This window comes from Simochromis diagramma, unplaced genomic scaffold (assembly GCF_900408965.1).
Source record: "Simochromis diagramma unplaced genomic scaffold, fSimDia1.1 OVJJ01000216.1, whole genome shotgun sequence".
NCBI classification, from domain to species: domain Eukaryota; kingdom Metazoa; phylum Chordata; class Actinopteri; order Cichliformes; family Cichlidae; genus Simochromis; species Simochromis diagramma.
This window is the reverse complement of record NW_024386883.1, coordinates 18,162,810-18,177,873: the sequence shown is the minus strand read 5'-3', so window position 1 is coordinate 18,177,873 and position 15,064 is coordinate 18,162,810. Positions and strand designations below refer to the sequence as shown.

At 42.4% G+C, this 15,064-nt stretch overlaps 2 protein-coding genes across 2 annotated transcripts in view; one reads left to right on the top strand and one right to left on the bottom strand.

Annotated features, from left to right (window-relative positions):
• gemin5 (gem (nuclear organelle) associated protein 5) overlaps positions 1 to 8,681 on the top strand; it is a 25,267-nt gene extending 16,586 nt beyond the window's left edge. The window contains exons 13-28 of the mRNA XM_040032544.1: positions 283 to 464; positions 635 to 774; positions 923 to 1,094; positions 1,171 to 1,389; positions 1,474 to 1,530; positions 1,605 to 1,730; positions 1,914 to 2,009; positions 2,155 to 2,292; positions 3,834 to 3,981; positions 4,126 to 4,245; positions 4,352 to 4,562; positions 4,647 to 4,901; positions 5,113 to 5,275; positions 5,964 to 6,468; positions 6,710 to 6,797; positions 7,322 to 8,681. Of these exons, the coding sequence (XP_039888478.1) occupies positions 283 to 464; positions 635 to 774; positions 923 to 1,094; positions 1,171 to 1,389; positions 1,474 to 1,530; positions 1,605 to 1,730; positions 1,914 to 2,009; positions 2,155 to 2,292; positions 3,834 to 3,981; positions 4,126 to 4,245; positions 4,352 to 4,562; positions 4,647 to 4,901; positions 5,113 to 5,275; positions 5,964 to 6,468; positions 6,710 to 6,797; positions 7,322 to 7,486 (2,785 nt within the window). The 3' untranslated portion in view covers positions 7,487 to 8,681. The remainder of the gene's footprint in view (positions 1 to 282; positions 465 to 634; positions 775 to 922; positions 1,095 to 1,170; positions 1,390 to 1,473; positions 1,531 to 1,604; positions 1,731 to 1,913; positions 2,010 to 2,154; positions 2,293 to 3,833; positions 3,982 to 4,125; positions 4,246 to 4,351; positions 4,563 to 4,646; positions 4,902 to 5,112; positions 5,276 to 5,963; positions 6,469 to 6,709; positions 6,798 to 7,321) is intronic.
• cnot8 (CCR4-NOT transcription complex, subunit 8) lies at positions 8,665 to 15,064 on the bottom strand. The gene is made up of 7 exons (XM_040032555.1): positions 14,985 to 15,064; positions 12,222 to 12,453; positions 11,613 to 11,806; positions 10,858 to 11,019; positions 10,106 to 10,250; positions 9,848 to 9,958; positions 8,665 to 9,481 (listed from the first exon to the last, which is right to left on the bottom strand). Exons 2-7 carry the CDS (start codon positions 12,336 to 12,338, stop codon positions 9,353 to 9,355), a joined length of 858 nt encoding a protein of 285 aa, XP_039888489.1. The 5' UTR covers positions 12,339 to 12,453; positions 14,985 to 15,064; the 3' UTR covers positions 8,665 to 9,352.

Here is a 15,064-nt window from a genome sequence, read left to right as displayed (position 1 = left end):
TAATTTTTTGCAGATATCTGGGCTACGTTGAAGTAGCTGATGTCTAAAAAAAGCATATCAACAGCTGGTAAACCCACTGTACACAACCTGCCAATAGATGAAAAGCACAGCTGGTAGCTGGTTGGTGAACAAAGTCAGATATTTCTTCTGTAATCTCATACGTTGCATCCCGTACTGCCTTCTTTGTTTCCTTGTCGTCTCGGGACTACAGTTGCTTTTCATTTCTGCTTGAAGTGTTTTTGTGCTTTTTGCGACCAGCTGACCAGCTGCTCTGTGCTGCAGGTGTATCGACGTATATCAGGCTCCCAGTCTGAAGTTGCTGTGCAGCATCCAGCAGCACCACAAGATCATTAACACGTTACGGTGGCATCACGACCACAGCTCTGCGCTTGAGCTGCACTGCCTCCTGGCCTCGGGCTCCAGCAACGCCATCGTTTACGTGCACGATCTCCGCTCTGTTATAGGTGAGTCCTCTTTAACATGTAGTATGTCAACCGAACTGTACTGCAATCCTCATTATGTCAATTTGGAAGAATCTAAACTGTCAGTAAAGAGCGAGTAAAAAGGTAAATGACATATTTAAGGCTTTGATGGCTGTGTTTGTATTTACATCAGTGTTTTGTTTGTTGTGCAGAAAATCCTCCAGAAAGCCCCGTGGTGCTGACGGAGCCCTATCGGAGGTTGTGTGGCCATACGGCTAAAATCACCGGCATGGCCTGGAGTCCGCATCACAACGCTCGGCTCGTCACTGTCTCATATGATGGCACAGCGCAGGTCAGTGGATGGGTGTAAACCTGTAAATGATGGTGGTAGATGCATAAGAATCTCTACCTGGCTTTTCAGTTGGCAGACGTGTTTTTATGTTGCTCTCAGCATGTCGACACATCTTTGGGTTTTATTGTTGAATATTCTTGTTCTTTAGGTGTGGGATGTTCTGGAGGAAGCAGCTGTCTCTAACTACAGAGGACACGTTGGTTATCTGCTGTGTGTGGACTGGTCCCCTGTGGATCCAGATGTGATCTGGACTGGAGGGAAGGACTTCACCTTGCAGGAGTGGAGCGTCTCCAAACAAGAGTTCACAAAGCCGCCTAAAGGTAACGCCAGAACCGTAACCAGCACAAAACGGCCTTTCTGTCTGACCAGCAGGCCGTGACACGCATATGCTTTCAGGGAAAAAGATGGTCGACCTGAAAGAGAAGATGAAGGCCAATACGAAGCAGAAGAAGAAGAACAAGAAGGCTGGGCCATCGGGGGCCGAGGGAGCTGCACAGCCAGAGGTCAATGGAGCGCCGGTGACAATCGGAGAGAGGGCAGTGACGGGACAAGGGGTGTCAGGTGAAGATGACGAAGATGAAGCCAGCTCAACAAGCAGCCCAGCACCTTCACCAGGTAGCAGTTCAGAAAACAGCAGTTGTCATTTCAAGATTTTCTGCTACTTTTGCGTTGAAGCTCAAAATATTTTCTGTCTTTCAGCCACATTTGAGATGCAGAGAAAATCCTCGGCTGCTGTAAAGAGTAAAGACAAGCCAGGTATGCACAGATGTCCTTTTGAAACGGGTGTTTGGCACATTTCTGTGTGTAACCGTGTGTGTGTCTATCTTAAGACTTAACTGGGCTGAAGAAGAAAAAGCCTCGCTCCATGTTGCCTCTCAGTACATCCATGGACCACCGGCCCAAAGACGAGCTGCTGCAGGACTGCATCACTCTGGCTTATGTCAGACACGACAACAGTAAGACCACCATGCAGTTTATCGTTTTAGACAGTGATTACTGTAAAGACCATACTTTTAATAAAGTTTTATTTAAAAATGTAACCCTTTTAACCTTTTTTTTCTGCTTACATGAAAGCAAAATGAGGCTGATAAGCAAATATCATCTGGACTGTTCAATGAGCGTGTGCATTTATATTCCAGCACCTCCCACAGGCTGTGTCCCAGGCCAGGGAGATCATATCCATCTGGGCCTGTTTGCTGACAGACAGGCTCTGTACCGCATGTTTGATGCAGAAGGTGCGCTTTAGTTTTTCATCTGAGTCTTTAAAGTTAAAGTGGTGAATGCGTGTTCAGCTCTCGGAACAAGCTTTAAATGGAGAGGAGTTCTTTTACATGATGTGTTGGATGACTCATCCGTTGTGACGTTGATGTTGCCCTTCAGAGGAGGGCCACGTGGAGGCGGGTCACTTCGACTCCGTAGTGTACCTGCGGCTGTGGAGCGGCGACCTGGAGGGGGCGCTGCAGCTCGCCACAGAGAAGGGAGAGCTGAACGACCACCTGCTCTCCATCGCTCCCATGGGTAAATGCAAGAATATTGACTTAACCTGAGACTGAGCCTTTGCAGAGTGTGTGACACTGGCACAGATGTAGGCAGAGAAAAAAATGTATTGGTCCTCAGGTGTATCATCAAAGTGTTTATACTATATCTGGGACCCATAACGTCGTAACAAAAGGACTAACATATTTTATTATTTTATGTTTGTTCATTTATATTTTTTTAACCTTCTCTATTCTTTTCAACTGTGACCACTTCCACAGTGTCAGTGACTTTGATCAACAGAAGCCCACTAAAAGAAAAATGTTAAAAATGGAGAGTGTCCTCTTCATGCCACCTGCAGCTGGGCCCTCTCTGTGCTGTGTTTTTATTTATTTATTTATTTATTTATTTATTTATTTTTGGCGGGGGGGGAAGTAATTTTCTTATTTTAGACTCTGAGGAAAGTCTTCATTCACACCATCGTTTGTTTGCTTTCTTGACTCTGGTAGTTGTTCCCTGGTTCCTCCTTCCTACTGAAGGCTCAGTGACTCATATGTAGTCTCAGTTATACAACTGATGCTAATATTTATTTCAGTCTTATTTTTCTTTTGTTTTTATTTTTCTGAAGAAACTAAGAAAAAAAAATTCATTTCAAGTCTGTTTTATTTATATAGCGCCAGTTCACAACAATAGTCACCTCAAGGCGATGTAGTATAATACAATAATACAGGGCAAACCCAACAATCCAATAACTCTTTATGAGCAAGAACTTGGTGGCAATAGGAAGGAAAAACTCCCTTTTAGCGGGAGAGAAATATAATAATAACTAAAGATTAAAAGCAGAGCGGGGGTATAAACACAGAGTGAGTGAAAAGGGTGAGTGCAGAATAAACAGTGCATTATGGGATGCCCCCAGCAGCCTAGACCCTATTGCAGCATAACTAAATGAAGATTCCAGGTCACCTGATCCAGCCCTAACTGTATACTATATTAAAAAGGAAAGTTTTTAAGCCTAATTTTAAAAGTAGAGATGGTGTCTGTCTCCTGAATCCCAGCTGGGAGCTGGTTTCACAGACGAGGGGCCTGAAAGCTGAAGGCTCTGCCTCCCATTCTACTTTTAAATACTCTGGGAACCACAAGTAAACCCGTAGTCTGAGAGCGAAGTGTTCTGTTAGGATCGTACGGTACTATGAGGTCTTTTATAAATGACACGGTTTGATTATAAGATTTTGTATGTGAGGAGAAGCATTTGATTTGACATAAATTTGATTGTGACTTCCAGAGGGAGGAAGAGAAGCCAGTGTGGGGGGAAATATGCTCTCTCTTTGTTGTCCCTGTTAACGCACTCGCTGCAGCTTTCTGGATCAGCTGAAGGGTTCGTTTTTGAACATTTAGTCAGTGCAAAATGTATGTAAGCCAAGGGATAAATATCAGCTGCTGACAGGGTAAATGTCATCCTATGGCCATGTCAACAAATGGGGTCGATATTTGCTAAAAATATAAACGGCTTTATTTCTTTATTCAGCTCTCGATCGACTTCTCTGCTTTTGGTGTGATGGGAAGTGTTTTATTTGCTCCTACAGCTGGGTTCGTGGTGTGGAGCCGGACAGTGGAGGCCTTCGTCAAGCAGCTGTGTCTGCAGGAGCAGTACCTGAAAGCGGCGTCCCACCTGCTGTCCATCAACAAACTCTACGAGGCAGTCGACTTGCTGCGCACCCACAAGCTTTACAGGTTTGCTTTATTTACTGTTGCTTTGTTTTGTTCCTCTAAATAAAAAAAGTTCTGTTCCAGGTTTGTTTGCTACAAAAATACAGCAAAAGTAAAAGTTTTCCGGCCATATTCTGGTGATATGTTTTGTTCATCTGTTATTATCAGGGAGGCCATAGCGCTGGTTAAAGCCCGGCTGCCAGCAGACGAACCTCTCCTGAAGGAGCTGTACACGTGTTGGGCTGCAGTGCTGGAGAAAGATGGGCATTTTTCTGCAGCAGCTAAGTGGTGAGAAGTGTTTAGAAAGTTTAAAGTTGCTCTTAATGATTATTTAAATTGCTTTGCAAACATTGTTAAATGGGTCCTCTCTCATTGGTTTGACATCATCTCCCAGCTACCTCGCTGCCGATGCCAGCTTTGACGCAGCCAAGGTCATCGCCAGGAAGAATGACGTCTTGTCACTGAGGACCGCGGCCAGTCTAGCAAGAATCTCAGGAGAGGCCTCTCTGGCTCAGTCTCTGTCGCTGAGATGTGCCAAAGACCTGGCAGCCGCTCGAGACTGGGTCGGAGCACAGGAGGTCCTGAGTTTGCAAGACAGCCTCCTGGTTAGTAGTCGGAGTGTGAATTTGGGTTTAGAAGATGAACTGAAAGTCTGTGAAGTCTGTGAAACCTGTTCCAACCCTCTGCAGGTCCACAGGCTGCATCTCTGTGTGGCTGAGCTGCTCTCTGAGATGCTGGGAGACTCTGAAGTTAGTCCTGCAGCATCCTGCGCCTCCCGTCACCCGTGGGCGTCACCGGGTGAGCGTCACATTAGCATCATGGATCGAGTGAGAGATGTGTGGGAGGAGCAGTTTGCTGTTTCACATCAGAGCGTCGGGGCTCTTCTGCAGGAGCTCAAGTCTGCAGAGAGCCCAATGCCCACTGCTAACAGTCCTCTCAGACAGGTACAGACACAAACTAGGTACATAATTGATGATACGGCTGGAAACAAATGTATTATGTATAGAAGAACTGAAGCATGCACAACAGAAGATATAAAAAACAGCTTAAATATGACGTAGAAGCATATTTGAAGCAGAGAACTGAAAGAAAACTAAAGGAAGTCTTTTAATGAATTTAGACTAAAATCTTGTCCATGTGCCTTTCCATCTGCAGGTCCTGCTGCATTCATCCCTCCACCTGACCTGTGCTGTGCTCAGCTGGTTACTGGCTGATGATGATCAGCTGGTGACGGAGCTGTGGCATGCGGTGGCTTGGCCGAGAGAGGCCGGACACTTCTGTGTCTCTGCAGAGCTCTGCAGGCTGCTGTTCCCAGATGGTACGTCCTATTAACAGAACAGTGAAGTCATCTGTCCATCAGGGTACATCATATCAATCCTAAATGTGGTGGCTGCACTACTGAGACAGAATAAGGGCAAACTGACATTTTAGCCAGAAGATGAGCATTTCTTAAGTTCTGTCGCAGTCGTTTTGGCGACACCTTGTGGTGATAAGTGTTGTAACATCTGAGCTTAGATTCTTGAGTCTTTTATGCATGAATTTAAATGTTAGGACAATGTAAAATAACTGTGTTTGACAGGCATTAGCAGCTTTACCTTGCAGTGTCTCTCACAGGAGTAGACTGTATTTTTGGTGGTAGCAGAGGGAGGAGCCTCTGTATATATGTGAACAGGGTGACCACACTGAGCTCAGCGGCCTTTCTGGGCGTGTAGCAGTTGTAGCCTTTTGCATTGCTCTGTAGCTGTTGCAGATACTGCAAAGCCACCCAGTTCAATTTTATTTATATAGCACTAAATCGTAGCAGTCACCTCAGGGCACTTAAATATTGTAATGTTAAAAGACCCTGAAAGAATACAGAGAAACAATCAGACGAGCCCCTGTGAGCAGTTTGTATGTTTTACTCTTTTCTGCTTTTAAGTAAATAAATAAATAAAAGGAATAAACAGGTTAATCTGCATTAATAATGAATACATTTCCTGAAAATTGCTTTTCTCTCTGTTGGTCAGGTGATGTCAGTGTTAGTTTTCGGAAACATCCCAAAGTGCTTCATCACACGGAAGAAGCAGCCAAAGCTGCTGCCAGCAGTCTTCAGGCTTTTGTCCTTTACCACCGCCTGTATGAATGCTGGTGGAGGACCTCGGGAGGCAGCCAGGAGATCCAGAACGGCCTCTCCCTGTCGTTGGCTGACTCGTCTCCTGAAGATGAAGTGAAGGATGAGGTGTCAAACGGAGGGCTGTTGGAGTCGGCAGAGACCCACCGTCCTGTGAGTGGGAGTTTTCATAAACTGGGCTTAGATCCATCACTCCTTCTGTGTGAGCCTCACGCTGCCTGCCAGGCCACCCAGAGAGCTGTGAGACAGATCCAGCAGCAGCTCGCCGCCATGGTGCAGCAGCACAGCCAGACCCAGGGAGGGCAGCTCGACTCTGGGGAGAAACGGGATGACAGCCCTGCAGTGATTTCCACCACCAGGGAATCCTCAGACAGTCAGGACTCTGCTGAGGCTGAGCAGGGGTGAGAGCTTTGTGCCAGCTTCTTATGTTTTTATTGTTTATATGGGATTATCAGACCCATGATCATAGCACTATAGCCATGATTATAAAACTAGTTTTACTGCGCATCACTTTTTCTTTGAAATCTGGTAGGGCCATGTCTAAAACTAACCTCATTCCCATCAGTCTCAGCCATCTCGTGGTCTTATTTTCTTTGTGATTAACTTTGATTGCTGAATCACGCGGCTGTTTCTTCTCCCCAGTTCTGAGGACCCGGAGACTCTGCTGTCATTATCCTCGAAGATGTCCAAGCATCAGAAAGAGCTGGCTGAGCTGCCAAACACACTCAAGGTACAACCAAAGCTTACAAGAGAGAGTCGTCTCTCCCAAAGTATCCTGAAGGCAGTCGTGGAAGTAAACCTTTCAGAGAGGATGTTAATGTTGATTCTGTGCATGCAGTATTTGTCATTTCAACATGACAGTCAAGTAGTAAGATATACCAAGTGCTCCCTCTATGATCTCCCGCCTACAGAGAGAGATCAGAGGGAGAGGGGAGCAGTTTCATGTGTCAGTTTTGACCTGTTTCTCTGCTCACAGCTCTACCCTCAGGGTACCTGCTGGCTATCCCATCATGCTCCTTGTAAAGCATTTCTGATTAGCACAACCAGACAGTTTGACATGTTAACAGCAAGAAGTGCTTAGTATGAAGAGTTTGAGTTGCACAAATAGTTCACTATGTTGCAGATTTCTCTTCACGTGTCAAAGGAACTCTTTATTGTGATGTAAGATGCTCTTCAGTTTTTAGATGTTTTAATATATTATTAGGATGAAACACTGATCCCCAGGGCTACAGAAGGAATGCTTTTGTCTTTCAGGTGTACCCTCACCCAGATGTTGTGGAATGCTGTCTGGTTCTTCTGCATCTCAGCAAATCTTCAATGTCTTTCTCGGACTCGCTCCTACAAGAAGCTAAAGATCTGCTTCGTAAATATGGGACAAGTCCCTCTGTCCTGAAAGCCTCGCAGCGATTCCTCATCTGATTCATTTGCTGGCAGTTTGGGGACCCGCCTGATGGTCTGACTTCATGTCTCCGCTGCTACACTGACTGTTTACCTGCATCCACACAAAGCATGCTCAGGTGTGTTCAGTCAGAGACCTCAAAAAGCACGTGGTTCCAAACTGCAGACTTTACACACTCAGATATGTTTCTTTGAGTTTTCTGATACACTCAAAGCAGCATTTCTGCAGTTTTTTTCTACAATAAAAACAAACTTAATAAAAAGTCCTGAGTCAGCTTGATTCCACATTTAAAAAGTGCCTGAAGGAGTCTCACGGATTCTGAAGCCGGACAAAGTCAAATTATTTCTATAATAGTTACAATCACCGATTGATGGATCTACTGTATATTGATAAGAACTGGGCTGGATGGAGTAATATCTGTTATCTTTGAAAGCATAAGAACATAAATGTCCAGCCGGACTGAACAAGAGCCCTGAGTTTAAACCCAGTGGAGAATTCACCAAAAGAGACGATGGCAGAGGTGACTGTGTGGGGAAAGTTTTTAAAGCCTTATTTTGGAGCAAAATAACCAAACACTGTTCTCAGTTTCACTGGTGTTTCTACATATTTAGTCCTAACTGTAAAAACCGATGCATAAAATATCTGCCGCTTCTAGAGACTGAAGTCTTAAAAAAAAGAAAAGAAACAGATTTAAAATGATCATGGAAAGCTTTTCAGGAGTAACCTCAGAACTGTGTGTGCATCAGAAGGTAGTGAAGGTGGTCTCTCACTACACAGCTTCCCTTGGAAAAACTCGAAATACTAATGGTCGTCTTAGCACACCTTTGATATACACACTGACATGTCAAATTTCGTTTTCAATGAACATCTTCAAAAGAACATGATCACAGAAGTCTTTGTTGTATCGTACAGGCTGCTTGGACTTATTTCTTTCAAAAACCATCAGTATTTTCTCTGCAGCACCGAATGGTTTAGGAGTTGAAGCAAAATTTCGGAGGAGATGATTTTCCTGTTTTCAGAAAGCTGTACATTTGTGCTAAATGCTCATCTTCTCTCTCCAAAATTATCAGAATTTTCTCTATGAGCACAAACTGTGATGGAATCCATCTATATATCATTAAGCCATCTACACACAGACACACACTGTGTTTCTGTAAATCTACTTAATAAAGAAAAGAGCAAATGCTTTTTGCTTGCATTGAAAATACAAAACAATTTAATGTACAACTGTTTAAAACAATGAAGAATGTAAAAAAAAAAAAGAAAAGTGACCACAACACCTGCACAAGTGACCGTGGACAGTTTGATCTGAGGGTGAATGTACAGAAGGACAGCAGTTTGGCCAGTGAAGCATGTGAGTACCCAAGCACAATTATACACTCCAACTCCCACTGTTAAAAGTTTCTCAAAGTGGAAAAGAGCTAAAACATTTATTTGCATCAAAATTATACATTTTAATTTACAGGCCCTTCCAGCATTAACTTAAAAAGAAAGAAGGAAAGAAAAAAAATCCCTGCAACAAGAGAAGAGTCCGGCTGATGAAAAAGACCCGACCTTTCGTGTCAATGTTTGGTCTAAAAATCACAGTAAGATCGAGCAGCTGGTCCCATGCTGTAAAGAAAGATGTCACTGATGCTGTGAGAGAGAAGAAAACAAAAAAAGCTTTTTTAAAAAAGTCTTATGAATATATGGCCATATATTCATAAAAGTGACTAAAAAGAAAGCGGTGAAGGAGCCACTGTCACCGAGTCACTTGGCAGGGCGACGCTCAAACAAATATGCATTTAGTAAAGTCTTGCCGAGGGACGTCTGAGAGCATGTGGTGGGGGTCTGCTGGTTGGGTTTTAAAACAAGTGCATGTTCCACTTGGAGGGTCGAGCGCTCGGTCAGTGCTTGTTGTTGGTCTCCTCCTGGCCCGAGCTGGAGATGGCGTTCTGGGGTTGGGTGGAGCCCGAGCCCAGGCCGTACAATCTCCCACAATACTTTGCGTCGTCGATGTTGTCTTCGAAGAAAAGCTGCAGACAAAATATAAAGTCACTGACATGCCTCAAACACTGTCTCAGGTGTGCAAACAGGAATGTTGTTTGATCAAAACTTGCTTAATTTGTATCCGATTTCCATTAGTTTAAATTCATATTTATTTTCAAAGAAAGGACGTTTGGATTCACAAACATGCTAAATAAGTCCAGTTTGAGTTTAGTGAATAACATTAAATATTTAAAGTGGTAAATTACATTAAACTGCTGTAATATCTGATCTTTTGACTCAGATCTCCAAAGTAACTCAAAGTTCGGATAAAGAGCAAACATGAGCATTTAATAATGCTGCAGATGCCATCGTGAGTTCTACCAGAGATCAAACCGGTATCTGTGAGAGCGTACCTCCTTCATCCTGAAGAACGCCATGCCTGTGAGCAGTGAGTCGGACCCAGCCTGATGTTGCCGTCCAATCCTCTTCAGCTCCAGTTGGTCTGCCACTTCCTGTAGCCCTCCCTGCAAACACACCGCGGTCAGATATCTGTCAAAACTCATCCTGATCTGATCCGACAGATGTCTTCTATTTAAAAGCGAAGCCATTAACAGCTTCAAGTCTAGCCGAAGCACCAACTCAGATGTAGTGACTCAATTATCCAGGTTTACCTTCAGGTTCTTGCAGCTTTTCATCAAGTACTTGACGTCATAGATCGCTGGGAAAAACAAGTTGAGGATCTGAAAGAAGTCGTGCTCCTCCTCGGGAAGACGTGCATCCGTCAGGAGCTTCACCAGGTAGCCAAAGTCATACCCACTGAGGACCAAAGGACAAGAGGACAGCTGGGTTACACTGATGACGTCTAAAGAATTACTTACAGTCTTCTCTGCAGGAACGAGACTGTTATTTAAAATTATTTCCCGAAATGAAATTGAGAATTTAGGTGGACTGTGTCTTGGAGAATGTAACAGATGTCTAAACTGATCAGGTTCAGCCTTTTCATTTCTACCAGTATCCACAACTTTTAGTCCCAGGAGCTTTAAAGGAAGTCAGATGTTCCCTTCTTTCAGCTTATTGCTTCTTTGGGACACTAAAATTATTTCTCAGAGTTTAATTTAGATCCCGGTGGCCATGGAATCCATTTCCTTCAAACCTCCTGCTCTTTGGTTAAAGTTCCTGGGATAGAAACAACGCTAAAAGAAACAGATTCAGAAACTCGTTCAACACCTCAAAGATGCAGAAATATCACAGAAATACCTCTAAGAAAACGGTTCAGTTTGCTTTAACACTACACATGCTGAGCTTCATTCGTGGTTTTAGAAAGGTCTGCAGAGAGCAACGTTACACCATTTATTTGTTGCTAAAATCATTTTTTTATTGTATACAACTAAAAGGTGGTGTAGGGTGCAAACACACGACTGACCTGTGGAAGGAGAGCCACTTGACGTTTTCACACAGCACCAGGCCGGACGTCATGAGGAGCTCAGCAAAGTAGAGCGTGTCGATTCCCTCCTCTTCGTGTTTTTTAAACTGGAGGCCAGAGTTCTGAAGCAGGTCTATGGAGTCTTGCGAGTACATGTCTTCTCTGGAAGGAGAACCGGAGAAAAACACATTTAGACAGTAAATCCACACTGTTTAAAAAAGCTTCAGGCTTTGAAATGTGCCTTTTTAAACAGCCAGCAGGTGGCGAATCCCGCAGCTGCAAAAAGACCTGCGGTTGTATAGACATCTACGGGAAAAAAAACAACCCTTTGGCTCTTTTGATCTCATCAGGAAGTCACAGAGCAAATTGTCAGTTACTATTTCAAAACTTACTAAGTATGACATAATGCTCATTTTGTATTGTCAAAGAGGGCAGCAAAGCAGGGTATGTCTGAAACTGTCAGTGTGCAGTTTGACCCTTAACTACAGGACTTTAACCAGAAGGTGCTGTAAAAGCCAGCTGTGTCCATCTTTTACATACAGTCTATGAATGCAACAATCAATTTACAATTGCTCTAACATGATTTCAACTTAGTTCCAAAGACATGTAGACATATGGTGGAGATAAAGTTATATAATGCAGCAGGTGATTAAGTCAGCCCTTCTTCTCTACATTCAGTCACAGTCAGTACACTAAAACGTTCAGATGGCTGCAACACAATGAAAAGAACGAGGATTTAAAGAGAGTCGACTCACGTAAGGTTAAACTTGAAGTTAAACTGCCACGTTGTTGTGCCAGGGGGATAATCTCCTTCCTCATTCATGAACGTGAGCCCGAGCTGGATGATCTTCAGGAGGTCGACATTGCACCTCAGCAGCTGGTACTGGTAATCCACTGTGCTCCGAAACTCTCCAATCGGTCTGACAACAACTCCGGGGAACTCTGTGTCCTGGTGAACAATATCAACAAGTGTTTGTTTACAGTTTTTCTTCAGTCAGAAATCTGTCATTACTCACTGAAATAAGAGCCTGAGAGCAGTGAAAGCTAAGGAAATGAGTAGTCATGAGTCTTTTAAGGACATTTAGGTAAATTTTATGATTAAATATGAAAATAATATTTGAGATCAACTGTCCCCCCCCACAGAAAACATCAATAAAGGGAGATTTTAAAAATAAATAAATGAATGGGAGCAGGAAAAAAAAAAAAAAGATACCAATAGGGCAGGTATCTAGCGCAGAGACATAAATGTCATTTGTAAAACCACATCTACTAAATTAAAAAAGACTATATCACAAAATTCACCTCAAATTCAACTGTGTAAAAACATTGGACAAAGAAATTAAGCCATCACGCCAGAGACTCACCATTGCAATGTAATTGTAGCTTTGAATAATCTGCCGAATCTTCCTCATTTCGTCCTCAACATTGCTCGCCCAGACCTCACAGATTATCTGACTGGAATCTGTAAGTGCGGCTGGCATGTTGGCAGGTCAGGTGAAAAAAGCCCAACAAAAGCACTCGTTACCGAGGCGGCGGGCGGCAGTACACCGAAAAAGGAAAAAAAAAAAAAAAAAGAAAAAAGAAAAAAAAACAACTCTGGGGGAAGATGAAAAGAAAACTGGTATCAGAAGAGAAGGCAAATTAATGCTTGTAACACGAGAAAAGAACACACATATGGGAATACTTTTCATTTTCACATTAATAGAGAGGTTTGTAGTCAAGTCACTTAATTATCTGTATTCTGGTGAATTTTATTCATCAATTTGTACATCAGTTCATGATCGTAGGGTTGCCAGACAGTCAGACACCTGAGGTCTGTCTTATAAAGCAGGATTGGGGCTTATTAACACAACTTCAGGGTTAACTCTTTCCAGTGTTATGAGGCTAGTCCAGTGCTAAAGAACTCACGGCCAAATTTGTTCAACAGGGTATGTTTGAGATATGAAATCCACGCCTACTGACAGTTCAACCAATTCAATCAGTTCTCTGGAAAAATCTTTGGGAAAACCAAAATAAACAAACAGAAAAAAAAAGGTTTAAAGATCCACCAGACCTCAGTGCATGAAGAGTAAAGTTTTTGTGTTTCCGTGATGAGAAATTTGGGTTCTCTTGATTTTTCCTTGACAGCTATGCAAAATTTTGACACAACTTTATTGCAAATTACAAATTTGCACATAGGTTTGAGTCTACGTGTGAACTCTGTTTTCATAATTATCATTTACCTATAAAAACCAGAAGTGAAACAATGAAACCGTCGCTTTCAGCTTGTAGTAAGTTTTTACGGTGTTCACATTTTCTAATAGTATAGTTATGACCTCCATTGGAAAATTAGTTGTTCTCTTGCTTATTCATCAGTATGATTGGTTATATGCTGCCTCCACCAGCTTTTTTATGTAAACATGCTTTTAACTAGATAGAGAAACCCTGGGTAAACTTGTCGGGTTGATAACTACCTCCGACCACTTAGTTAGATTGCTTATATTAGATAAATTAATCCAGACAACAGAGATAAACTGGGTACGATGGTTATACCATATCCGATGAAGCCAGTACAAATTTTTTGTGTGATAAAAACATTGTGACATCAAGCACAGGATGATCCCATGCGTTTAGTGCGCATACGCTGTTGTATACAACCAGGATATGAAGGCACATGAGAGAAACTAGCAGCTGGAAATGTGTGACCCAAAAATAAACAAATGACTTCTTCATCAAGCACAGCTTGAGCTCTTCCATATGACAGGAAGAGCAAACAGTGGATGGAAATTAGTGATACGGTTACATGGTGACAGAGGGGCACCTATTCCTCTATTTTTCAAGTTGCAGGTGAATCTCTAAAAACATTGTGCAACTGCTGAAAAAAATATGGTTACTTTATTTTACTAAAAACTTAAAAGTGTTCAGCAGTTATACTTCCTCTTACAATTTAAATAGTGAAATAAATACTATAAACGGTGCTTCAGCTAGTCATATGTCGTCACAAACTTCGTTTTGAGGCAATCTAGATATATATGTGCGAGGTGTCCAACATCTATGCACACAGGTTTTCATGCGATTGCACGCACAATCATGACTGGTCTGCATTTAGTTAAGGCCAAAAAAAAAAATCTGTGTGATTTTATGTGCCACAAATCTTATGCCTTTCCATAAATATGTAAAACGTTAGTAAATTAAACCCACTTTAAAAAAAATGTTTAAAATCAGTGGGGTTTTTTTTTTTGTTTGTTTGTTTTTTTTTTTTTTAGCAAATTCCTGGTCAAAATCTCACTGGTGGACTTAAAGAGAATAAATAGATACATATATAGATAAGTACGTAAATAAAATCCTGAACTTTACTACAAAGACTACGGTATACAACGTAACGTAAAAAAATTAATATAACCACTAAAAACAGTAATCAGTACTATAGTCATATGGGTGTGAAACACGAAAAAACAACCGAGGATGTGCCGTTTAGACACGCAGCACTAAGAACAAATCAAAGATATTTTAAGTGAAGGCTCTTTCAGCCCACACTACCCGTTTTAAGTGTGGGTTATTCTACACATCCAGTTTTTAGAAGTATCGAGCTCATGAACTTAGACAATGCTCCAAAATAACTACCCATATAAGTACCCTGTGCTGACCACCGAGCGGCGACACTTTGTTCTTGAAGGACTTGAACCTGTTACTGAAAGGTGTCCCCTTATAGTGATGCCTGCTGTTACAGTGACAGGTATAAAGCGCCTTTGTGTTACCATGACATCATGAAGAACTCACATTGGCTTTTGTTTACGATACTAGACTAGCTAACCCAAATGCTAAATGCTAAAATGAAAAAAGCACAAGGGTCTTTTTTGGGGGGAAATTGTCGCTAAAAGTTTGAGAGCTTTTAATAACGTGCAGTTTAATTTTTTTTTTAATAAAACTGACGACACTGCAAAAAAAATATTGAAGCTAGCACGGCGTTTAGCACGAATGGCTAACGTTTACGAGCTAAGCCTCGCGTTGTCGGGAAAGCTACCATCACGGGAACGGAGATTACATAAAAGCAGCTCTGCTTTTCTACATCTCATAGTCTCACTATAGTTGAACGCACTTCAACTACACCACAGCACTGCTGTGGAAGAATAAAGAAAATAATTTACCTGAGAATTTCTTCAACGTACCCTTCCAAGCTAGGTGATAGCACCCCTATCTTCTTCTTCGCTTTCTTTCTGCTGTTGCT